The 27,086-nt window shown below is 32.0% G+C and overlaps 1 protein-coding gene across 1 annotated transcript; it reads left to right on the top strand.

Moving 5' to 3' along the window:
- The first annotated feature begins 9,937 nt into the window (after positions 1-9,937).
- Positions 9,938-26,857, top strand: LOC136273973 (uncharacterized). Its single transcript, XM_066079825.1, has 10 exons — positions 9,938-10,057; positions 11,084-11,150; positions 13,274-13,498; positions 13,827-14,036; positions 16,707-16,820; positions 18,796-19,032; positions 24,434-24,673; positions 24,984-25,202; positions 25,817-26,056; positions 26,401-26,857. The coding sequence occupies exons 1-10, from the start codon at positions 9,980-9,982 to the stop codon at positions 26,616-26,618; spliced, it is 1,848 nt and encodes a 615-aa protein (XP_065935897.1). The 5' UTR covers positions 9,938-9,979; the 3' UTR covers positions 26,619-26,857.
- The last annotated feature ends 229 nt before the right edge of the window (positions 26,858-27,086 follow it).

Raw genomic sequence — 27,086 nt, 5'->3', positions numbered from 1 at the left:
TTGAGGGGCCAGCCCCTTTTTCTTGATATCAAATAAAAGGTCATTTAATTCTACACAAAATTTGTTAAACAAGTGTTTAGAAATTCGTTACCGTTCTGGAGATATATGAGAAAAAAGGTTTAGGGGCCGATCCCTTATCTCCTTATAGGGGCCGTTTACCGAAATTTTGACGGTTGCATTTTGTTGAGAACATCATTTTAAACAACTTTTCTTCTGTACTGCATTACAAAATATTTTTCCTTTCTGAGATATTGGTGATCGAAATTTTGGACTTTTGGCCCCTAAAAACCCTTAATTACGTAACACATGATAAATTAATTACATTGCTTGAATACATAACATTGAGATCAACACATTTGCTTCTATAACATTTCACCAAATATCTCTCAGTAAAGGGCTACAGATTAAAGACTTTAGAGCCCTTTGGTCCCCTAATTTGAGGGGCCAGCCCCTTTTTCTTGATATCAGCTGAAAGATCTTGTAAATATAAACTTTTTTTACATTACATGTTTTAACAAAATATTTTGAAGAAAAGAGATAAAGAGAGAAAAGCACAAAAATTTACGACGCTTTTTTAATGTCAATTTTCGAGCCAAAGCGAGCTTTGGTGCCAATAGTGTTAAACATACAAAACAACAATCATGCAAAACTTCAACCTTTCCTTAACCAACCGTAGAAATTTGAGCTCAAAATCTCTTATAGTTTAGGAGAACGGCCGCAGACAAAATACCCATATAAAAATTAGAAAAATCTCAATATCTCAAAAACGGATGTGACGTCATCAATGCAAAAAAATTGCTATCAGGTACAGACCACTGTCTATTACATCTGAAAATTTGATGGAGATCGGTTCAGCCGTTTCTGAGAAATCGCGTGCACAAAAATGGGAAGAAAAAAAAAGAATAAAAACTAGACACGGTCTCGTTGCGAGCAACGAGGAGGTCTTCCGTCCGATTTTAAGAAGAGGAAATGACATTGCCCTTAATATTCGTCAACGAAACATATCTGGAAATGGAGGCGGGATCTAAGAATTATGTATGAAAGACTATCTACCCCTCTCTTAATCTCATAAGAATGCTCTTGTCATTTCAAACACATTTTGTTCAACAAGTGTTTAGGAATTTTGTAACGTTCTCAAGATAGCTTGAGAAGGTCGTTTTAGGGGCCGACATGTAACTACTTTTAGGGACCGGATAACAAAGGAATTTTTGTTGAGCAACTTTTCCTCCATTTTGAGATATTGAGGATCAAAGTTTTGGACTTCGGGCCCCTTGGAATCCCTAATTACGTAATATAGGAGCAAATTATGCCATGTATAGGTAAATAACCTTATAACGAACTTAATTGCTTCTATAACGTATTACAAAATATTTCACCGTAAAAAGATATAATTAAAAGAATTTAGAGCCCTCTCAGCCCCTTATTTGAAGGGCCAGCCCCTTTTTCTTGATGTCAAAAGAATGTTCTTGTCAATTCAAACACATTTGTTCAACAAGTGTTTAGAAATTCTGTACCTTCTCGAGATATCTGGAGAAGGTCGTTTTAGGGGCCGACCCTGTAACTCCTTTTAAGGACCGCACAACAAAGAATTTAAGGTGGCATACCTTTGAGCTTAATATTTTGAGCATCTTCTGTTCAATATTGCTTTTCAGAATTTTCCTCCATTTTGAGATATTGAGGATCAAAATTTTGGACTTCGGGCCCCTTGAAATCCTTAATTACGTAATATAGGAGTAAACGATTGTCATGTATATGTAAATAACCTTATAATGAACATAATTGCTTCTATAATATATTACAAAATATTTCACCGTAAAAAGATATAATTAAAATACTTTACAGCCCTCTCAGCCCCTTATTTGAAGGGCCAGCCCCTTTTTGTTGATGTCAAATAAAAGCTCTTGACGTTATAAAGTTATTTTGTTCTACATGCTTTTGCAAAATACTATCGAGAAAAGAGATATTGAAAGAAAACCACGAAAAATCACGACGCTTTTTCAACCGTAATTTTCGAGCTCGGGCGAGCTTCGGCGCTTTTGGTCACACAAAAATATATGTACCATATTTCAGATCTACAACCTTTTATCTACAATCCCTGAAAGTTTGAACTCAATATCTCAAATAGTTTAGGAGTTTATCCCCGGACAAACCGACCCTCTGAAAATCGTTAAATTGTAAATATCCCTTAACCGGAAGTGACGTCATCATTCAAAAAAATTTCCAACAAGGTTTAGATCAATACCTATAAGATCTGAAAGTTTGACGTAAATCGGTTCAGCCGTTTCTAAGAAATCGCGTGCACAAAATCGGTAAGAAAAAAAAGAATAATAACTAGACACGATCTCGTTGCGAGCAACGAGGAGGTCTTCCGTCCGATTTTTAGAAGAAAATATGACATCATCGACTTTTGATTTTCGACATCAAAACATGATATGGAAAAAGGAGTGAAGTACTAATGCTTTAAAGTATTGCTTTTTAGTTCTATTACATTGCTTTTTAAAATACTTGCATTTCTTCCAAATAAGATTGAAAATATTAAACTTGTTACATCTGGTCCCTAAAAACCCTAATTGGGTAACGCAAGAGCAAATCATCATATTGCACAGGATGAACCTCTGCCATTCAGTTAACTGAAATGTGACTGAACGGTAACTGAATGGCATAGCTGTGTCATTCAGTCACCTTTCCAGAGCTTTCAGTTAACATTCAGTTGACTGAATGGCAGTGATTCATCCTGTGTTGTTAGGATATGTAGACGTATTATACTTAATCTAGCTTTAATAACCTTTCACAAGATGGCTCTCATTAAAGGGCTATAGATAAAATTCTTTAAGAGCCCTTTGATCCCCTAATTTAAAGGGCCAGCCCCTTTTTCTTGGAATCAAATGAAAAGACATTTAATTCTGAACACATTTTGTCAACAAGTGTTTAAAAATTCATTATTGTTCTGGAGATATATGAGAAAGAAGGTTTTAGGGGCCGATCCCTTATCTCCTTAAAGGGGCTGTTTAACGAAATTTTGAAGGTTGCATTTTGTTAAGAACATTAATTTGAACAACTTTTCTCCGGTATTGCATTACAAAATATTTTTCCTTTCTGAGATATGGGTGATCGAAATTTTGGACTTTTGGCCCCTAAAAACCCTTAATTACGTAACACATAATGAAATCATTACATTGGTTGGATACATAACTGTGAGAACAACATATTTGCTTCTAAAACCTTTCACATAATATCTCTCAGTAAAGGGCTACAGATTAAAGACTTTAGAGCCCTTTGGTCCCCTTATTTGAGGGGCCAGCCCCTTTTTCTTGATATTAAATGAAAGGTCATTGAATTCTAAACAAATTTTGTTCAACAAGTGTTTAGAAAACAGATATTGTACTGGAGGTATATGAGAAAGAAGGTTTTAGGGGCCGATCCTGTATCTCCCTATAGGGGCCGTTTAACAAAATGTTGAAGGTTGCTTATTGTTAAGAACATAAATTTGTACAACTTTTCTTCCGTATTGCATTATAAAATATTTTTCCTTTCTGAGATATGGGTGATCGAAATTTTGGACTTTTGGCCCCTAAAAACCCTTAATTAAGTAACACATAATAAAATCATTACATTGGTTGGATACATAACTGTGAGATAAACATATTTGCTTCTATAACCTTTCACAAAATATCTCTCAGTAAAGGGCTACAGATTAAAGACTTTAGAGCCCTTTGATCCCCTTATTTGAGGGGCCAGCCCCTTTTTCTTGATATTAAATGAAAGGTCATTTAAATTTAAACAAATTTTGTTCAACAAGTGTTTAGAAAACCGATACCGTTCTGGAGATATATGACAAAGAAGGTTTAAGGGGCCGATCCCTTATCTCCTTAAAGGGGACGTTTAACGAAATTTTGAAGGTTGCATATTGTTAAGAACATTAATTTGAACAACTTTTCTTCTGTATTGCATTACAAAATATTTTTCCTTTCTGAGATATGGGTGATCGAAATTTTTGACTTTTGGCCCCTAAAAACCCTTAATTACGAAACACATAAAGAAATCATTACATTGGTTGGATACATAACTGTGAGATAAACATATTTGCTTCTATAACCTTTCACAAAATATGTCTCAGTAAAGGGCTACAGATTAAAGACTTGAGAGCCCTTTGGACCCCTTATTTGAGGGGCCAGCCCCTTTTTCTTGATTTCAAAGAAAAGGTCCTGTAAATAGAAACTTTTTTTACATTACATGTCTTAACAAAATAGTTTTCAGAAAAGAGATAATTAAAGAAAACCAGAAAAAATTTCAACGTTTTTTCCATCTCAATTTTCGGGTCCAGGCGATCTTCGGCGCCATTCAAGACAGATCAAAATGAAAATAAAATTACAAATCTACATTCTTTTGTCTACTATCCCTGAAAGTTTGAACTCGATATCTTTTATAGTTTAGGAGAAGTTCCACGGACAAGCAACCCCCCTAAAAATCGCTAAAACGTCAATTTCTCAAAAACGGAAGTGACGTCATCAATATAATATAAAAGCTATCAGGTTTTGATTATTATCTAACAGATCTGAAAGTTTCATGAAAATCGGCCGAGCTGTTTCTGAGAAATCGCGTGCACAAAAATTGTAAGAAAAAAAAAGAAAAATAATAATAATAGGGAAAAAGAAATCGTACGAAAACAATAAGGTCTTCCGTTGGAAACGGAAGACCTTAATAATAGGGAAAAAGAAACCGAAGAAAAACAATAAGGTCTTCCGTTGGAAACGGAAGACCTTAATAATAGGGAAAAAGAAACCGAAGAATAACAATAAGGTCTTCCGTTGGAAACGGAAGACCTTAAAAAAACAATAGAATAACGTTGAAAACGGAAGACCCTAATAATAAGAAGAACTAGACATGATCTCGTTGCGAGAAACGAGGAGGTCTTCCGTCTGATTTTAGAATTTGAGATATATGTTCGATCTTGATTTTGCTATTTAACAGCTAAACATGATTTAGAATAGAAAAACAGGGTCTACATTCTAAGGGCCAGATACTATTTTGTTTCAGGGAAAAGAGCTTTGTTCAACAAATGTTTTGAAATTCGTCACCGTTCTTCAGATATCTGAGAAAAAAAATTTTAATTGGCCAATCCCTTATCTCCTAATTGGAGCCGCTGAACCAAATTTTGAAGGTTGCATTTTGTAAAGAAAATCAATTTGAGCATCTTTTCTTCTATATACTGCATTTAAAAAAATTTACCTTTTGAGATATAGCTGGTCATAGTTTATGGATTCTTGACCCTAAAATATCATTATTACATAACATATGAATAAATCATTACATTACTTGGATACAGAACTGTAAAATAAACATATTTGCTTTTAAAGCCTTTCATTAAATTTCCCTCAGTAAAGAGCTACAGATGAAAGATTTTAGAGCCCTTAAGTTCCCTAATTTGAGGGGCCAGCCCGCCCCCCTTTTTGATATCAAATAAAAGGTCATTTAAATCTGAACACATTTTGTTCAACAACTGTTTAGAAATTCATTACCGTTCTTAAGACATATGGGAAAGAACATTTTAGGGGCTGATCCCTTAACTTCTTATAGGGACCGTTTAACGAAATTTTGAAAATTGTATATGATGTAATACATCATTTTGAGCATCTTTTCTTCTATACTGCATTTCAATATATTTTTCCTTTCTGAGATATATGTGATCAAAATTCTGGACTTTTGTCCCCTAAAAACCCCAAATTACGTAACATATGATAAAATCATTACATTGCTTGGATACATAACTGTAAGATAAACATATTTGCTTCTATAACTGTTCACAAAATATCCCTCAGTAAAGGGCTACAAATAAAAGACTTTAGAGCCCTTTGGACCCCTTATTTTAGGGGCCAGCCCCTTTTTCTTGATATCAAATAAAATGTCATTTAAATATAAACACATTTTATTCAACAACTGTTTAAAAATTCGTTACCGTTCTGGAGATATATGAGAAAGAAGGTTTTAGGGGCCGATCCCTAAACTCCTTATAGGGGCCGTTTAACGAAATTTTGAAAATTGCATATGATTAAATACATCACTGAGCTACAGATGAAAGACTTTAGAGCCCTTTGGACCCCTAATTTTAGGGGCCAGTCCCTTTTTCTCGAAATCAAATGAATGGTCTTGTAAATATAAACTTTTTTTGCAATACATGTGTTAACAAAATATTTTTTAGAAAAGAGAAAACCAAGAAAACCATGAAAAATTACAACGTTTTTTTAGTCTCAATTTCCAGGACCAGGCGAGCTTTAACGCCTTTTGAGCATGACAAATTTGAATGCCAAATTGCACATCTACAATCTCTTGTCTACAATCCCTGAAAGTTTGAACTCAATATCTTTTACCGTTTAGGAGGATATCCCTGGACAAGCCGACCCTCTGAAAATCACTAAAATGTCATTTTCTGAAGAACGGAAATGACGTCATCAAAATAAAAAAATGTATATTAAGTTTGGACTAATATCTATTAGATCTGAAAGTTTCACGAAAATCGGTTCAGCCATTTCCGAGAAATCGCCTGCACAAATTTTGTAAGAAAAAAAAAATAATAATAGGGAAAAAGAAACCGAACGAAAATAATAAGGTCTTCCGTTGGAAACGGAAGACCTTAATAAACATAAACAGAATATCCAGGGAAAAATTGATTTTTTTATATAGGATCTGTTAGACTATATTGTCCATATTTTGTTTTGGTATATTACTACGTAAAGCTGATTTTATTTTGCTTATTGTTGCTCAGGTGAGCTATGTGTCCCATGGGCCTCTTGTTTTTATTACACTATATGTCTCATTGAAAAATCAAGAGCTACCGTATATCTATATATACCGGTAGTTTTCGCAATGATATAATTTTCGCTTTTTTCATGATGTCTTTTAATTCGCATATTTTTGAATACGCAGAAAAATATATTCTGTATTATTTTCTATAAGAATCTTTTTAAATCGCCAAAAATGACTGGCAAAAATTCCAAATGCTACACATTTCCCCGATTGTGGCATATTTTGTGACACGCGTAAAAACTCGAATGTACGGTATTTCTCTCTCTCTCTCTCTCTCTATTAATTCTCTCTCTCTCTCTCTCTCTCTCTCTCTCTCTCTCTCTCTCTCTCTCTCTCTCTCTCTCTCTTGTTTGTATACTATTAAGAAAATAGCCAGTGTAGATGAAAACATAAACGATTTTATGTTATGTATATTTCGATTTGGTTAAATATCTGACCACTATATATCAATATTGGATACTGTATCAGAAATGGTCTTTACACAGGAATGTGCTTGAGAGTTGAGCTATAAATTTCCAAGTCATTGTTTTTTCTACTAAGTTCACTAATGATGTCAACATAGCAGTGTGTTTAATCTTAAAATACAGGTTAATTACACGATTGAAGTTGGTTACTTATTTGTGAATGACACTGAGTGACAAAAAAAAGTTCACGTTTCTAATTACAATGCCCATATTATAATTATTTGTCAAATAAAATAATAGATATATTTCAAGAAAAGAATAACATGTATTATCTTGAGTTAAACAGTAATTGACTTCATACAAAAGAAATTTAGTTGAATTGTCGACTGAATTCACCCTTATTTTTCTAAAAGCAGTGTTTTCCTTACTTTGATGAGTAACATGTTTATTATAAAAAAAATCTCTAGGAAATGATGTAGTATATTTGCGTCCCTCAAGCTAACCTCAGATAAAAAAAAAACTACAAATCTCTCATTTTGTTCTATAAAGTGTATGCCCTAACGCAAAACGTCTTCCGGATTAAATGATATTAAGTAATAGATGACCTTCACATTCCCTGAAGAAAATTACCTAACCAGTAACAGAAATTGAAGTTAAATTAATCACATATAACGTGTTCATTTTTTGAAAAAATTATACATTTCATGGAAAATTATACAATTATTCAGGAATGGGAACAATTTCTAGTGCATTCAATGGCTTTTATGAAAATAAAGGGCTTTTTCTTACTGCAATAATACTGTCTGTCTGTCTGTCTATCTGTCTCTGTCTCTCTCTTTCTGTCTGTCTGCCTCTCTTTTTTCCCTCTCTTTTTTTCTTTTTCTCGTTTGTATACAAGTAAGAAGATAGCCAATATTATATTTTAAGTACAAAGAAACAGACATAAATGCAAGAATGACCGATTTTATATGAAGAATAAATACAGATCACTTTCTCTCTCAATTAATCATCTCTCTCTCTCTCTCTCTCTCTCTCTCTCTCTTGTTTGTTAGAAGAAAGAAAAATAGCTTTTATTGCATTTTTAAGGATAAATAGATGGACAGAGATGCAAACATGAACGATTTTATATAAAAGATAAATCATTTAAAATTTGTGATAATATTTTTTAGAAATCAAAACAATTTTTGATCAAATCCGTCGACTGTTGCTTTTTATCGTGATATTAATTTTATTGCAAGCGACTGTGTGGTATAAGTCTTAGTTAACCTTCACATTCCCTGATGGAAATTACCCAACAAACAACAGAAATTGAAGATAAATTACACAGCACTTTGCTCAATTTTGTTCACTTCTCGGAAAATTGTCGACTATTCAGAAATGTCAACTTTTTTTTTCTTAGATTCTATGTTTCATTGTGAAATTAAGAGCTTACGTATATCCGGTAATTTTCGCGACGATTTAAATTTCGCTTTCTTCATGATGTCTTTTAAACCGAATTTTTTTTAATACGCAGAAATTATATTCTGTATTATTTTTCTATAAGAAACTTTTTAAATCGCCAAAAAATGACTAGCAAAATTCCAAATGCAACACATTTTCCCCATTGTGGCATATTTTGTGACACGCGAAAAAAACCTTAAATTTTTAAGTGCAATGAGATAGACAGAGATGCAAACTTGAACGATTTTATTTCAAATATAATCGATTTGGTTGAAAATATGACTACTATATATCATTAGTGCATACTGTATCATAAATGGTCACTACACAAGTATGTGCTTGAGAGTTGACTCATAAATTTCTCAATCATTGTTTATTTCTACTTAGTTCACTTATGATGTAAAAAAAAAAAGCAGTGTGTTTATTTTTAAAATCCAGGTAAATAAAACAATTGAAGTTGATTACTTATTTGTGAGTTGTACTAAGCGTATAAAATAGTTCAGTGTTCAATCGTTTTTCCTTACTTTGATGAGTGAAATGTTTAAAATTTAAAAAAAAAGGGTCAAGCAAATGATGCATTACATCTGCGTCCCTGAAGCTAACCACAAAGTTAAAAAAGAAAAACTACAAATATTTCATATTAATCTTTTAATTGTATGCCATAACGCATAACATTATTTTATTTGAAAGTCATCTTGTAAATATAAAAAAAAAACTATAACATTTGGATTGAGAGAGAGAGAGAGAGAGAGAGAGAGAGAGAGAGAGAGAGAGAGAGAGAGCTCTTGATCATTCAATGAACCAAAAAGTGTAATTAAAATTGTTGAAATTTCTGAATTATTTTCCAAGAAAAAACAAAATTCACTTTAGAGCTGTGTTATTATTTAAACTGATGATTTCTGTTTTTTATGGATTTCTCTTTCGTGTTGTAAGTTTTGGTGTTAATGGGTGTCGGGAAATACCAAATTATGTTGCAAATTGTGTAATTACTGCCACACGGTATAAATAAAATTAAATTAACATAATGACATACATGTACTTATTATTTGTTAATTGAATCAGTAATCAAGTGTTATTTTATACAATTAACTAAAAACAGAACTTTTAAATATGATGCTATGAGGTACCTTACTAACAAAATGGAATGTTATGAATATTTATTTTGCAGATTTTTTTTCAAATTATGTAATTCATTAATGTCAGTGTAAAATATCAGTCCAATTATTTTTGTTTCCCTTTTTTTCCCTTCCAGGAAACAAATTACGTTGAATCTGATGTCATCACTTGAGTTGATTGCAGAAATTATCTGTCAGGAAACTCTTTTATAAATAATGCACCGACAAAGTGAAATCACTTGTACCAACGCTTATATAAAGACAACAATGCAGAAGATGTTATACTTGATGACGGTAGTATATTTTTATTACCAGTTTAAATAATTGTAATTTTTTTATAACAATATCATAGCGTTTTACGAGTTTACTAAAATGCTTGAAACGCTTTTAAATAGAGAGTTCTTTGTTTATCATTTTAGTCTGGATCAGTTTGCTTTTCTAAAAGGCTATAATCTAACTTTAAAAAAGGTTAAGGGATATTGTATTGGTGATTTAAATGGATTTCACCAATTGTAACGTTACTTTTTAAACTGAATTGCTCACAGTATTGCATGGCCGCGTTATTAATTTAACCCTTATTAGCCTCTTAAAGTTTTACACAAAAGCTGAAAAAGATTGAGATTTGTAATTCATTACAGTAACAAAATTGTTGATCGTATCGACATCTATTCGTAAAAACTGTTGCCAAGCAAGTGTATTACATGTATATAATCAAACTGTTTAATGGGGACTTTAGAGTGCTGTAATGTAAAAATTGAAGACAATTTGTTACAATATGTAAGCATTATTTAAGATCGGTAAAACACGCTTATAACGAAGTCCAAGGGACAGTTAATTTTACCTCGTTATAAACGTAGTTCGTTAAATCAATCAAGTTTACAACATGTAATAAAGTCACAGGGTATGAAAATCACTTCCCTATAAGCGTCAAATCATTAAAAGCGTGTTTTACTATTTGTAATACTATAGATTATCCGAAAGTACGAGTCAACAGTATTGCATAGTATTGTATCAAAAATCGGAAGGAAGACCTCTTCGACAGGTCTGTGCACGGGCTATAGTAATATTTGTGACAGTAAAGGACTGGGGGTCTCCTGTTCATTGATTTTATTTTAAATCTTATTTATGTCGTCTATCGTTATGTTTGATTTAGCATAATCTTACATGTAACACTGAAAATAAATCAGTCATTAATTATTAAAAAAAATACTTTGAGACACGGATCGATTGCATGATGGGAAATGAAGACAAAATGTTGATAATATATATATAGAGAGTAATATTAAATGATGCAATTTATTATTTTTTATTGAAATTCAGGTTGTTCTGATCATATCAGAAGCAAACGCAGGGACCTCGTATAAACATCAAAGGAGCAAAAGAAATGGTATGAATAAAATATATGTATATTTCAATCATTTTTTTTTGTTAAGTAAAATTTTCTATATTTTTATCGTTGCTTTATTATTCCATGTTCTTTGTATCTAGCTTAACACACTTTGTATAAACGCGCAAATATATATATATATATATAGAGAGAGAGAGAGAGAGAGAGAGAGAGAGAGAGAGAGAGAGAGAGAGAGAGAGAGAGAGAGAGAGGTTTATATATAAATATAGGTTTATAGAGGCCAGAGTCTTCGAATTTTGACGCAAGAGAAGGGGACTTATTTGTTAAGCATTGTAAAAGACAAAATGTTAGTACTGATAATTTTCATTAATCCCTCTTTATCAAAAAACCTATTCTATTTATCTCTCCATTAAGGACCTACAGGACAAACCCCTAAGATTTTCAATCACATATGTTGTGAAAGTGAACAACATTGTTATTAAAGTCTATTACATGTACAAATTAATGAAAATCGTGTATTGTATCAATAGCTATTTGGAAAAATCATTGCCATGCCCATTAGTTACGTAATAAGGTATATTTTCGGTAATAAAATTTTTAACCCTTAATGTGCCGCATGAATTAATTCTCACTTAGCGAACATTCTGCAATTCCCCATTTCCATCCAGCCAACATTTTGAATTTTAGACCTGGGTGATCAGGGGCTCGTAACGTAAAGGGTACTTAAGTCTGAAACTGCTTAAGTGAGACTGGGGTGCATTCTTAGACTTAAGTCAGTAAGTATTAGAGTGCTTAGCTAGGACGATTTGCACAAGACGTCGGCGGTCTATAGAGATGTTTTGTTTATTCTAAGGTTTGTTGACCTACATTTATAAGTTTTATCTTAATTATTTCAATTCAGCATTTGAATACATGTACAGTGTATTAATCAACTGATGTCCACAAAATTAATGTCTTATTATTGCACAATATCAAAGTTTGGTTTAATTGATTTAAATATTACTAGCAGACATTATGAGGTTGAAAATTTTTTCATAAAGTATGGAAGTGGACTGCTGAATACATGTAGGTACCACGTAATGGTCAATTTACAAGAATAACATTATATCTAAACTAACAAAACTTGATAAACTAAAAAAGACGTTTGAAGAAAGAAAATCCCTCATTGACTTTAAAGACGACGATTGTCTCAATTTTAAAACATCCACTTCTTCAGAATATAGGAATTGCATTGTCGAGGTAAGATCTAGAACAAAAGATAAAATTCAATTCACTATATTATTCCATCAACTTTTAACGTCAGCTCGATATCACGCCAGAGGCGGTTTTCGAGAATAACTAAACCAGTGAATATTCGTCAAAACAAAGAGGTAACAACAGTAGACCAAAAATAAATGCCGTAGATTTTTTTAGAGCTTTTATCAAATGTTGGGTGCATATATATATATATATATATATATATATATATATATATATATATATATATATATATATATATATATATATATATATATATATCACCTTTAATTTTGTGTATGTTCATTTACTTCTACTTATTATTATATCAAAGATATCAAACAATGGTTTCTATAAAGAAACAAGATATTAACCCAAGATAATGATTTATTACCGATACATTCTAATTCGATAAAGAAAATGAAGATTTCATTCGGTTTATTTAACATAAGCATGACTTAGGTAATATATTTCTAAGTTTGCTTTATGTTATGGACAAAGACAAACTTAGATCACACACGTATATTGTGATTATGATGAAAGGGTGGCATCCCTAACATATGTCAGCAACCCCGTTTTATTCGTTGAATTATACAAATATCTACCATACTTTTGACCTTTTCTAAAAATGTGAGTGACAAAAGTGACACATCTTGGTTTATGAAAATAGCTTGAATCGCTTTATATTTTAATAATGGGCATATTATTGATTCTCACTAAGAGTGAATTATGATCCTGTCCTTGCAATAAATAAATATAGAAAAATGAAGTAAATGGGCGGGTTCTAGTAGAATAGAGGATACAAAAATAAGCAGATATAATTACATTTTGAATTATCAGCTAATAAAGTAATTGTTCTGTCTTGATAAATGTACGGTTGCTGAATTATATTGTATTTCTAAACAGTTTTGTAATATCATTGACAGTTCCGATGGAACTTGCAAAAGGTAAACCTGCCGAACAGTCGTCAACATTTTTAACCTATTCGGCCACGCTTGCAGTAGATGGTAACAGAGGTACAAACGTGATCGAAGGTCTTTGTGCCCACACGGGATTGGCAGATATAAATCCGTGGTGGAGGGTGGATTTGCAGGCTGTGTATTCCATCACATCTGTCAAAATACTCAACAGAGGACCGGATGAGTACGCAGGTAAGCTTAGAGAGTGACGACATTGTAAATTGAAACGTAATGGATGGACAAAAACAGCTAAAATTTGCTGTAAAAATAAAAAACTAAATATTTGTCAAAAAAAAAAACCAACAAACGTTTTATATAGCTATTCAATTTTCTTTTTTAAGTATAATTTTATAAATTATCAACTATTATTTGATCGCAGATGTTTTCGTTGTAAAATGATTCATACTTACAAAAACCATACATAGGAACAATATGATGAAGAAATAAATTCAAATTTAAAAATAATGAAATCTTTAAATTTTTTTTTTATTTCTAACATCTGTTTTTTGACCTATTATAGATGAGTCAAACCGACTGCGGGATATTACCGTCACTGTAGGGCTGACAGAATCAGATATTAACACTCCCTGTGGTTTCTTTGCTGGTCCCGGTACTCAATCACAGCTGGTTGTTATCGACTGTCCGGCATTAACACAGGGGAGATTTGTAAAGATCTCAAAGACAACAGAGTATCTTACAATGTGTGAAGTTGAAGTGCTTGGATTCTCTGGTTAATATTATTATAGCTAATGTCTTAGCTTTAACGATACCGTATTACTGATAAGGTTTACTCGGAGGTTGATATTTTATTTTTTTTCTGTAACAATTAATCGCAAACTGAATATATTATGTGTTTCATAATTTTGCCAATTTTATGAGTGTTTTATTGCGTTCATATCACTGGCTGACATTTAAAAGGAAAATTATAGACCAGTTCAAAATGGTAATGAAGAAAAAAATTATTTAAATTTAAAATTTAATTGAAATCTAAACTTTGATGTCATTTTGAATATATATATATATATATATATATATATATATATATATATATATATATATATATATATATTACTGTTTGAGACCCTCCAAATCGTTTTATTAAGGTCTTCCATTTCCAACGGAAGACCTTGTACTGATTCTGATGGTAACTCTTCATTATTGTTATTCTTCTCCTAGACGTTTTTCAAACCTTGATTACGTTTTTGTTTGTCGTCCGATTTCCTTCAAATTTTCAGGGTGTATTGTAAATTGGATTTTGGTTCGAATTATTTCTCTTTTTAATTTTTTGGGGGGCATTTGTTCCCGGACATTTCATATCATGGTTCAAAGCAAATAATCCAAAGTTTGAAATCTTTAAAATTGACACTTTAAATGTTGTCCTCTGAATTTTGTATTTTAGTTGTTTTTTTCAATTGCACTAGTTGAATTATAACATCGAAATTTATGTTTTCAAAATTGCTAATTTTTACTATGTTTTTGCTTTGAATCTTTTAAGTTTTAATTATTTTCTAAATGAATATAGAACAAGCGTTTCACATGAAGACATGCATTTCCGCTTTCATTTTGCTTAGAGGGAATGCGTAAAAGTGTTTTAAAGTCACTGCTAATACTTTTCTTGTCCAAATATATCCCCAACTTATCACAGACATACCTTTATCTGTTTTACGAGAGGTCCAACTCTTCAATACTCTACAGTTTGGAGGTTACAATAATACATAGAACATAGAGGCATGACCTAATATTCAAGAGTTCGAATTGATTTTCTAAAGCCCTGATTGATTAGAAGTTAAGGTAGTGTGAAAATGACCTCCTATCAATAATTATCAGACCCTGAAAAGTGTACGGAAGGGGGGGGGGGTGTTATTAAACTGATTGACAATCCTTTCTTAACTTGGAGCTGTTGCGGAAGACCTCCTCGTTGCTTGCAACAACGAGCTCAGCTCTAGTTATTTATGGCAAATTGAACAACACTTTTGACGAAAATTTCAATTAATATTTAAAAGTAACTAGCATAAAAGTAGGATTTTAACTTAGTTTTTTAAAGTAAACAATAGTACCATTATAGCTGGACGACAATGTACTAAAAGTAACTTTTTGTTTCTAGTAGTGGAATTTTATCGACCCTGAGTAAACATTACCCTTAAAACATTTTTCAACATTTGAAATGGCTTGAAAGAATAAAAATGGAATATAGAATATACATGGCTTTATTTATATTGACATTATTTGTGATAATAAATTAGAGGTAAATTATTAACAGAATTAAAACAAGCAATGCAATCAAACAAATATTATACATTTATTACATGATTGAAGTAAATTATTCACAGAATTAAAACAAGCAATGCAATCAAACAAATATTATACATTTATTACATGATTGTAAAGGAGCTATGAAGATATTTTTTCCCGCTGGAAGAATCATATTTCCCGGGGGCAATATTAAAATGAACACATTTTAACACTTTTCTTGTAAAGACCGAAATTACGAGAACAATATATCAATAATTCTACATAGGCATGTCATTAAAACTTGTTTTAGTTCGAGTGTTTCCATTTCAATATCTCTTACAGATTCCATTAATGAAATCAATGACAAAACTGACGAGAATTATTTATATAAAACAGAAAAATACAACAATAATTCTAGTAAAGGTATGCAGTCTAAACATTTTAATATTTCGTAGCGTTTTCAAAAGTCGCTGATAAACCATCGAAATAAATTAAACAGAAAATCGGGTCTGTTTGACTGAATATCAAGCATTTATTACAATTTAAATACATTTAAATGTTTCAATTTAAAACATATTTTGTCTTTTGAAACAAATGATAAGTTTCTGTACTATAAAACAACCGAACCCCGTTGGTTGTGTGACATTAATTCTTGTTTGCTACTTGAAACTTTACTTGCGTCTGAAGTGAAGGGTATCGCCAAACATTTGTTGAATTTGGTATCCCATTTCTAACAAACATTGTTATACTTTCATGTTAAATACTGAAATCTGATTGGTTAAGATGCAGTTAATAATATTTTATATTACCCTCAGCGTTAGCAACGCACTTGGCAACGGGTAACATTAAAAAATGTTACATGCGCGAAAATTATGCGCGTACGGTTCGCTGTAGAATTCACGTTATTCCTATTTAAAAGCAGTAAAATTTTCTTAGGAATTTTAAAAAAGACATTCAGTATAACAAAATAAATAGTGCTTGTTTGGGAGGATAACAGTTGAAATTGACACCCCTCGAAAACCATTGTCAACCTCCGCTTCGCGTCGGTTGACAATGGTTTTCTCGGGGTGTCAATTTCAACTGTTACCCTCCCAAACAGGCACTATTTATATAATATCTTGCCTTAGTGTTCTATCAAAAACGGTATATTATCATTTTTGATTTAAAGATATGAATCAATGTTTGGACAATCCATGTAAGAACGGAGGAACTTTCACACAGAAGGACGGGTGTTTCACGTGTTCGTGTGCCGATGGATGGACAGGGGTACGCTGTAATGAAGGTATATATTTATTTCTCTTCTCTCTGTAAAATGAAATATCTCGCTCTTGTGTTTCTCTTTATTTCATCGAGTTAGAATTAGATTTTAATGTTTATCCACTTCTTTTTATGTGTGTTTGCATTTTTCTCTTACTTGGTCAAATGTTTCCATCTAACTTTTGATCTTCATCGTTTTCGTTCATGTAATAACTTAATTTACTGTAAAAGTGTTTTTTAAGTAGTTGTGTCAAAAATAAAAATGCATATATACTGTACTCTTCACACCTTTTGTTAAAATATACTGTTGTTTTGAAACATAACAGGGTTCAGATGCGTAAATATTAATGCTCTGAGGACATCAGGTCTGATGCAGCATTTAATCATTTCATAAATTCCTGGCTTCTTTTGGTACTGAAATGCTTGAAGGGATAAATTTACAATATCATAATATTTCAACCCCCAAAAAGTCCTTTCAACATTACTTTTTTTAAAATTTAATTTTAATTTTAATTTCCAGTCTTTTGTAATTAATATTTTTCGTGACTATCAAGTGCAATGACAGAAAATGCAAACTTTGGAACAAATTTATGTTAGGTTAAAGAAAGTTTAAATTTATGATTGATTTTTATTATGCCTCGGTGCAAAAAAAGTCTGGCGTCTACTTTAACAAAAAATCAACGCATGTAGCAATTTTCTACGTCCTCATATCAAATTAAGCATCAGTTTTGATAGTGAGGATTGTCAATGTTGATATCCATTCCGTAATATATTTTTAAACGCTATTTTTATGTCTATAAATAAAAAATAAAATACTTTTTTACGAATTTAGTAGCTGAAAAAATGAGGGCTTTTCGCATATTTTGTTTCTTCTTTCTTTTTCTTTTTCATGCAAAGTGATAACTTCAATATTTGTGTGCCAAGATTATGTGCAGGACTGTAAAATAAACCATTAAATTTAAGTCAAAGGTCAAACCTTTAAACAAAAATAAGGGGGGGGGGTTGAAAGAGTTAATTGTACGTATAAATGAATCTGATAAATATTTGTTACAGATACTTATTACACACCAGTTCTAAGAGGTCAAGGTCACAAGATCAAAGGTCAAGGTCGAATATAATAAGGGGGGGGGGGGTTATTTCGTATGTGTTTGTGAAATCAATGAAATTCAAAGGTGAGTTACTGCCAGAAGGGGACTTTTGGCCCTTTTGGGATCAATAAATTGAAGAAACTTCTAAGTGCACTGAGGACATTTGTAAACGTTTTAAGTCTCTTTCACTTATGGTTTCAGAGGAGTAGCGATAACAAACATTTCGTACAAAAGGGGCAACAACTCACTGACTATTTCAAGGTGGGAGCTGAATGGCTCCATTTAGAAATTTTTTAAGACGTCCTACTACATCCTTGATAAAATTTCTCTATATCACCCTCAACCAAAGAGATACGAAAACTTATGAATAAACCTTGACCTTTGACCTTTGTGTCACTTTGTTTGGCCAAAGCAGACGTTTCCATCCCAAGTGTTATCTGAAGTCTCTATGTCAAATAATAAAAACGTTGGAAGTGATTTTATAGAATCTTAAATACTTTCAGGGACAATAACTACTAGAAGGGGGCCTCGAATTCTTTCGGTATGAAAAATTGAAAAACCCTCTAAATGTACTGAAGACATTGGTAAAAATTTCAAGTCGCTATAATTCATGGTTTCAGAGGAGTAGCTAGAACAAGCTTTTCGTACACAAGGGCAATAACTTTGTAAGTTCTGGGAGTTAACAAGCGAAGGGTCATTTGGTACCATAATTTTTAAAGGCCAATAATTACATAAAGAAGAAATTGCTTCAATATTTCTTGAAATAAAAAAGCTCTCCCTGAAAAAAGAGAAGAAAAATAATAATAAAAAAACATAAGTAAAACAAAAGGTTTTTCACCTGAATAACGAAAACGAAAGACGGCCGAGATGTTTCAAATTACTGAATACTACTGCATCTTTTTTATGTTTCAGAATTAGGAAATCAAGAGGACTGTAAAAGATCAAGCAGTGGTTGGGATTATTCCGGGAAGAAAAACGTCACACAAAGCGGAAGGACCTGCCAGGTATGGAGTGCGCAGTCTCCACATTCCCATGGATACACTTCTTATCCTGAAAACTACTGCAGAAACCCGGATGGGGAACCATCGCCGTGGTGTTACACCACAGATCCGTACAAACGCTGGGAACTTTGTGACATTCCAGATTGTGGTAAGTTTAACGGTTTTCTTTTTCCCCCCTCCATTTAAGACTAACGTCTTGATATTTCTATATTTTGGCATTTACTAAAATTAACAATGCCTTTCAAGTAGGATTAACATGTTAATTGTTTTTTTTTAAAGATTTGTTATTATTGGAATTAATAAAGTTCAACCATAATTATCCTATTTCAAATTGAAATAAAACCACTATTGAAACAAATTATTTCAATAGTGGTTGGGAATGCATTTCATTTGAAAAATCACTTTGCAACCACTATTGAGATAAAACCACTATTGAAATAAATTATTTTAATAGGGGTTGGGAATGTATTTCACTTCAAGGATCTCACTTAGCAACCACTACTACTATTGAAGTAATGATTTTAATAGAAGTTGGGGATGTATTTCATTAAAAGAACTACTTTACAGACACCATTAAAGTTCAACTCCTAGTAAATTAATTTTTGCAATCGTAGATGGGAATGAATTACTTTATGAATATAACTATGTAATCACTATTGTAACAAATTTGGAATGAAATAAGTTAAATATCATATTTGCAAACTATTTTGAAATAAAAGAAATCTAACAAATAATTTTAAATACACAGTTATGTTGCAATGTTCACTGCTGTGAAGAAATAAATAACCAATTCTCGCAAATAAGCATGCATATACATTTGTTTTTATCTAACAAACAATTTCAAATACACAATTAAGGCACTAAAGACTTGCATAGTTTACGGTAATGATAATGAAGACTGTGAAATAAATGTACTTATTTTAGGATTTTTACTGTTGTGCAGAAATAACCAATCCTCGCAGATTAACATATAGAATTGTTTTCATGTTTTTTTCTTTACCTATTTCTCTTTCTATAGATATATGATGTTTTATGAAAATTGTAAATTATTTGTACCAGAGGACAACGCAATAACTTCTATTCAAAACCCCTGCATATTAAAAAATAATTGATAGCAAACATGTCATTATAGATATATGCTATAATAAATATCACTATTGAGATAAATAATTTCAATAGTGGTTGGGGATGTACTTCATTATGACCATTATTGAATGAATAAATTATTTCAATAGTGGTTGGGTATGCGTTTCATTAACACCACTATTGAAATAAATTATTTCAATAGTGGTTAGGTATGCATTTCATTACAACCACTATTGAAGTAAATTATTTCAATTATGATTAAGGATGCGGTTTATTACAACCATTATTGAAATAAAATATTTCAATAGTGGTAGGAATGCATGTCATTTTAATGCCTATTATTCAGACTGTGCATAACACTTTCGGTTCCAGATGACAGGTGGTATGGGAAACATGACCATATAGAGGTAAATCAAAGAACATCATAATCAAAAAGGAATTTATCATCTCATAGGACACACTTCTTATATTCAGAAACTCCCCTAGCAGAAAGGAAAGTGTTACAAACAGACATAATAATATACATAAAACTGAACTGCATCATCAACCACTATTGAAATACTTTATTTCAATAGTGATTGAAATGAAAGGTATCCCTAACCACTATTGAAATAACTTATTTCAATAGTGGCTGAAATGAAACGCATTCTTAACCACTATTGAAATAATATATTTCAATATTAGTCATAATGAAGTACACCCCCAACCACTATTGAAATAATTTATCTCAATAGTGATATTTATAATAATATTTATCAATAAATAATTATTCAATATACAGCTGCAGGGTGTTTGAATAGAAGTTCTGGCAATTTACAAGATGTTCACTATTGTGCAAATAATATACAATATGCATAGGACATGATATGTTTGTAGAAAGAGAAATGTAAAGAAAAAAATATAAATTTTCAAAGTAATATTAATAGAGAAATTCATTCTAAGCTGCGATTAAATTTTTTTTTAATAGTAATTGTACTTAAACAGTGTCTGTAAATTGATTTTCAAAATGGAATACATCCCGGAACACTATTTAAATAATTTATTTCAATAGTGGTTGCAAAGTGATACTTCAAATGAAATACATTCCCAACCACTATTGAAATAATTTATTTCAATAGTGGTTGCAAAGTGATACTTCAAATGAAATACATTCCCAACCACTATATTTTATAATTTATTTCAATAGTGGTTTTATTTTGATAGTGGTTGCAAAGTGATTTTTCTAATGAAATGCATTACCAACCACTATTGAATTAATTTATTTCAATAGTGGTTTTATTTCAATAGTGGTTGCAACACACCATCTTAATGCGATTTTTAGGGGCTTATTAAATAATTGCATTTCGCTTTTGACATTCACAAAAAATATATTGAAAATGCTAAACAATTCTTAATAAACGTATATATTTTGAACAGATTATTTTTTATAATCATTTGTAAATGGCAGACAGCTCTTTAATATAGGTAGGGCTGTAGTATAGACCATCAAAGGTTGTAAAATTCGCTTTTGTTATGATTATAGAAGACCCGTACAATTCTTACAGTTACATGTATTTCTTTCAAATAATTTCCTTTGGTTTTTGTAACAAAGAAAATTTTAAAAATAATGTTTACTGTAGTTTTTATGCCATGCATATTTCCCGCATTATAAACGCTCCTTAAGTTCTTGCCTATTTCACAAATACATACATGTGAATAGAATTGGACAATATGTAACTGTTTTATTGAAAGATTACATAATGTTTTTTTGTAGTTAATTTAAAAGCAATATGTGTGTCTTAATAGACGGTTATCACTATTTTTAGACTTTTTATCACTTGTAGAAAAAAAATTCTGTGTAGGGATTTACAAATGTATAGAAAAATATTCAAAATTCAAAGTTAAATTTATAGAATTTTTCTTTACTAAAGTTAGTTTTTGTGATCTTATTATTGATTCATGCATTACTAAAACCTCACAAAAAACCCGACGGGGTATGACGCGTTTGATCGCAGAAGAGCGTGGCAGGACAGTTGGTATGGTCTCGGCAGAATGCTTCTTTAGTGAGGTTAGAAAAAATGTTAATAATTGTACGATTACCGGTGATATTTGCTAAAACATGACACAGCATGCTTATTAAATAAAAAATGTCGTTTAAGGTAGCCAAAGTGTTTAAAAGGCACCACACATCAACTGCAAGGTTGTACCGGAAATTTGCGCAAACCGGAAGTGTGAGGGACTGAGCAAGAATTCCAATGCGTCGCGTAAATACTAGGTGAAAAGACAGACAGATCCCATTTATACGAGCAAATGGAGCCCACACCTGATATTGATAAGTGAATCACATAATTGGGGGGGGGGGGGGGGGGGGTGTACCAATGTTTCATAAACAGTACTCAAAGCAACTGGTCAATAAGATTAGAACAAATGATGTTTTATTTTCTGTATTATCATAACTGTTAAAATAATATACTAACCAATCTTTGTTGCGTTCAGATCTAAAACAATCAAAGAAGTAGTAGGTGGTGCATTAGCAATTTTGCCTAGTATATATATATATATATATATATATATATATATATATATATATATATATATATATATATATATATATATATATAATGTATCGTTCCGATCCTCTCAAATTGTCGTTTAACTGTATTCCACACGTATGTCAAGAGACTGTGTAGTGCGCGGTACGCGCGCGCTAGGTTCGTTCCTTATCGAAAGGAAGATTTTCTGTCTTGCCTAGATGGCCGAGTTGTGGCCGCTCACTGCTAGGAGAATGGGTTCCAGAGGTCGTGAGTTCAAGCCTCGGTCGGGGCGGAGTTGGAGCTCCAAAAAGTGAATTCCCCTGTGCTATATATATACAAGTTACAACTGATAGCAAAAACGTAGTCGTGAATTAAAGATTTCTCATTAACCAGTAATTCCAAAACTATATACGAGTAGGTCTTCCGTTCAATTTTATAAACGATACAATTATAACATCAATGAAATTTCAGAATCCCCCCTCAATTCCTCTTTTTCAGATAATGTATAATTGTTAATATCATTTAGAATGCTTAACAAAGTGTTTTGCTTTTTCACATAAGGCACATTAAAGATTTTAGTTCCCTAAAATCCTTAGTAACGTTATTAATGGGTGTGACAATCAATTTTACAAACTGATATTATTACGATCAACAATTTTGCTTCTATAATGCATTACAAAATCTTTATCGTTTTAAAGGTAAGTGCAAGAGACTTTACGAGAGTCTTGGTCCCTTATTTAAGGGACCAGCCCCTTTTTCTTGAGTTCATTCGAAAGGTCTCACGAATACTTTTTGTGTTCTTACACTTATCTTAAATTGTTATGTTTTAGATACAAATGATTGAATATTTATGGGGCCATCCCTTTATTGCTATTTCTGCTATTAAACGCGTTTCAACATTAAAGCACGTGTCCATAAACAAAGAAGTAACAAATTACCGCGCTGTTTTGTACTATCAGACGTGATTTTTTCCTTACGTAACTCATATCTTTATGACGTTATTTTTCTGTTTTGGTAAGAATGTCATAAGGTCCTTTCCCGTGGGCACAATATCATGTAATTGATTTGCACATAATTTTACCATATTTTATTATGTTAATTATAAATTTTCAAATCTAATACCCTTTAAAAAAAATAATAAAAGGTTACTTATTTAGGGATCCAGAAAATTGTTATATTTTTATGCATAGAGGATCATTCAAAGAGAATGATAAAAGTTGCAACATTTAATTAAGTTATTCTGTAAAACAATGTACAGAAGCAAAAATGACAGATCGACTACACATGAAAATGAATACATTGTTCATAAGCAGCTATTAAAATAAATGCTGTATCTTGTTGAAATACAATATTTATTAGTGTATTAATTTAATAACAGGTTAGAGTAATTTCATTGACAGCTCTGTTGGATCTCGCATTGGGTAAACCTACCGAACAATGTTTGGTTGATTTAATTTACATCAGAAAAATGTTTTAGATTAAGGCGCCGTAAATCCCACCTTTTAACATGTTAGAAACTGTAACTTCAAAGTCGCCGAACTGATTTCTTATTCAGACCGGGGCTACATATATGTAACTAGTTTACTTCAGGCTATAGAGGTAAGGGTTATTTTAGGGAAAAAAATCATAACACATTAAATGCTAGCTACTTCATTCGCACATTAGATACCAAAGAAGGCAGTTTGTTAAAATATATTTTATATTTTCAAAGAGAATAAAAAAGTTGCAACATTGCATTAAGTTATTCTCTAAAACAATGTACAGAAGCAATAATGGCAGATTGCCTCCACAGAGGTAAAAATACTTAGTTAATTTACAATTTAAAAAAAAAAGTTGTATTTTGTTTCATAAAATATGTCTGAATTTTGTTTTACTGCTAAACAGTTTTTCGTATTGTTTTTTTTTCAAACTTTTTTCTAAATATCTGTATTTTTGTAATATTGTCGACAGCCGTTTCCAACCTTGCATTAATTAAACCTGCAAAACAATCATCAACGCATACATGGGATGGAGTGACCTACTCTGCCAAGTTTGCAGTTGATGGTAACAACGGAACACACTTATACGAAGACAAGTGTACACACACAGCGGGTGGAGACACAAATCCGTGGTGGCTGGTGGATCTGCAGGCTGTTTATTCCATCAAATCTGTCAGAATATTCAATAGAGGAATGGACAAGTGGGGAGTAGGTAAGCATACAAAGTAACGGCATTGTAAATGAAATATATTATTGGAGACAAATCCTTTGTTTTAACATCTGCTTTATCGATTTACAGCTTTGATTACAACTGTAAAGGTACAATGGCAAAAAAAAATCAATAGTTGTGGCTTTGTTAGCTTTATAGCAAGAAAAATATAAATTACAAACAATTTCTAGAACAAAAAATTCGCTTTAAAGTAATTTACATCTTAATAAATACGGGATTCATAATGATTATTAAATATTGCTAATATCAGTTTACAATTTCACATTAACATCTATTATTTGACTTATTTTAGACACGTCAGACCGGCTTCGGGATATTACCGTCACTGTAGGACTGACAGAATCCGATGTCAACACTCCGTGTGGTGTCTTTGCTGGTCCCGGTACTCTGTCACAGCTGGTGGTTGACATCGACTGTTCGTCTGTACCAAAGGGGAGATTTGTCAAGATCTCCAAGACAACAGAATATCTCACACTCTGTGAAGTCCAAGTGTTTGGATCTGAAAGCCTACGTGAGTTTTTGTAATAACTTTTTGTCCAACGTTCGTCTGTCTGTCCGTAAACTTTTTACATGTGACTTCTTCTCTAAATCCATAATTTTAACTTCTACCAAACTTGGAACAAAGCTCTCCAGGGTGAAGCGCCGTAAATCCCAAATTTTAACATGTAAGGAACTGTACTTCCAAGGTCGTTAATCTAATTTCTTATTCAGACCAGGTGCTACATATATGTAGCTAGCTTACTTCGGGCTATAGAGGTGGGAGTTATTTTAGAAAAAAAATAAACCTTTCACAATAATTATGTCAATTCCAGGAATGCTAGCTACTTCAGTCGCACATTAGATACCAAAGAAGATAGTTTGTTTAAATATATTTTATATTTTCAAAGAGAATAAAGAAGTTGCAATATTGCATTAAGTTATTCTGTAATACAATGTACAGAAGCGAAAATGGCAGATTGCCTCCACAGAGGAAAAAGTACTTTGTTAATTTACAACTTTAAAAGAAAATGTTGTATTTTGTTTCATATAATATGTGTGAATTGTGTTTTACTGTTTAACAGTTTTACGTATTGTTTTTTTCAAACTTATCTCTAAATATCTATATTTTTGTAATATGGTCGACAGCCGTTTCCAACCTTGCATTGATTAAACCTGCAAAACAATCATCAACGCATACATGGGATGGAGTGACCTACTCTGCCAAGTTTGCAGTTGATGGCAACAACGGAACACACTTATACGAAGACAAGTGTACACACACAGCGGGTGGAGACACAAATCCGTGGTGGCTGGTGGATCTGCAGGCTGTTTATTCCATCAAATCTGTCAGAATATTCAATAGAGGAATGGACAAGTGGGGAGTAGGTAAGCATACAAAGTAACATTGTAAACGAAATATATTATTGGAGACAATACCTTTGTTTAAACATCTGCTTTATCGATTTACAGCTTTGATTACAGCTTTGATTGGAAATGTAAAGTTTAAATGGAAAAAAAAAACAAAGCAATAGTTGTGGCTTTGTTAGCTTTATAGCAAGAAAAATATAATTTTATAGCAAGAAAAATATAATTTACAAACTATTTTAAGAAAAAAAATTCGCTGTTCCGTAATTTATATCCTAGTCAATACGGGAATCATAGTTATTATTAAATATTGCTTATATCAGTTTACAATTTTACATTAACATCTATTATTTGACCTTTTGTAGACACGTCAGACCGGCTTCGGGATGTTACCGTCACTGTAGGACTGACAGAATCCGATGTCAACACTCCGTGTGGTGTCTTTGCTGGTCCCGGTACTCTGTCACAGCTGGTGGTCGACATCGACTGTTCGTCTGTACCAAAGGGAAGATTTGTCAAGATCTCCAAGACAACAGAATATCTCACACTCTGTGAAGTCGAAGTGTTTGGATACTCTGCCTAGTTATTATCATTGCTGGTGTCTTTGTTAAATTAATCTTTTTCCGACTAATTAATCACGTATATGTTAAGATGACTTATTCAAAAGCTTAATGTGCAATTTTGCACCGGATGTGAAGATGGCTGTATTTATAAAAGTGCATGCAGTTAATGTTAAAATATAAACGCTTTCATATGCCGTTATATCTGATTCAACATTCATAAATTAACTTTGAACTCTTTTTCTCTTTTGGGGTCAATAAAAATTAATTCTGCAGTTATGTTGATTTTTTTTAACTTAATTGTTCAATTTGACAATTTCTACGTCCCGATTTTGAAGTGTACTGGAATTTCGCTCAAGACGTCGATGGCGAATTTGAAAACATAGAGCTCTTCTGCGGGAATAGTATATGAATGAAAAATTTCAGTCTCTCGCACTATTTCTGTTACTCCGTCATTATAAGTTATGGTTCCTTTCGTCACCTTTAGAACA

The sequence above is a fragment of the Magallana gigas genome, chromosome 1 (assembly GCF_963853765.1).
Source record: "Magallana gigas chromosome 1, xbMagGiga1.1, whole genome shotgun sequence".
NCBI lineage: Eukaryota > Metazoa > Mollusca > Bivalvia > Ostreida > Ostreidae > Magallana > Magallana gigas.
This window is presented reverse-complemented; position numbering and strand designations above follow the sequence as displayed.

Excerpts from the sequence above, each read along its gene's own strand:
- LOC136273973 (XM_066079825.1), top strand. The coding sequence starts at position 9,980 with ATGCACCGACAAAGTGAAATCACTTGTACCAACGCTTATATAAAGACA. Across the intron at positions 11,151-13,273 it reads TCAAAGGAGCAAAAGAAATG|TTCCGATGGAACTTGCAAAA; the intron begins GTATGAATAAAA and ends TATCATTGACAG. Across the intron at positions 26,057-26,400 it reads AATGGACAAGTGGGGAGTAG|ACACGTCAGACCGGCTTCGG; the intron begins GTAAGCATACAA and ends GACCTTTTGTAG.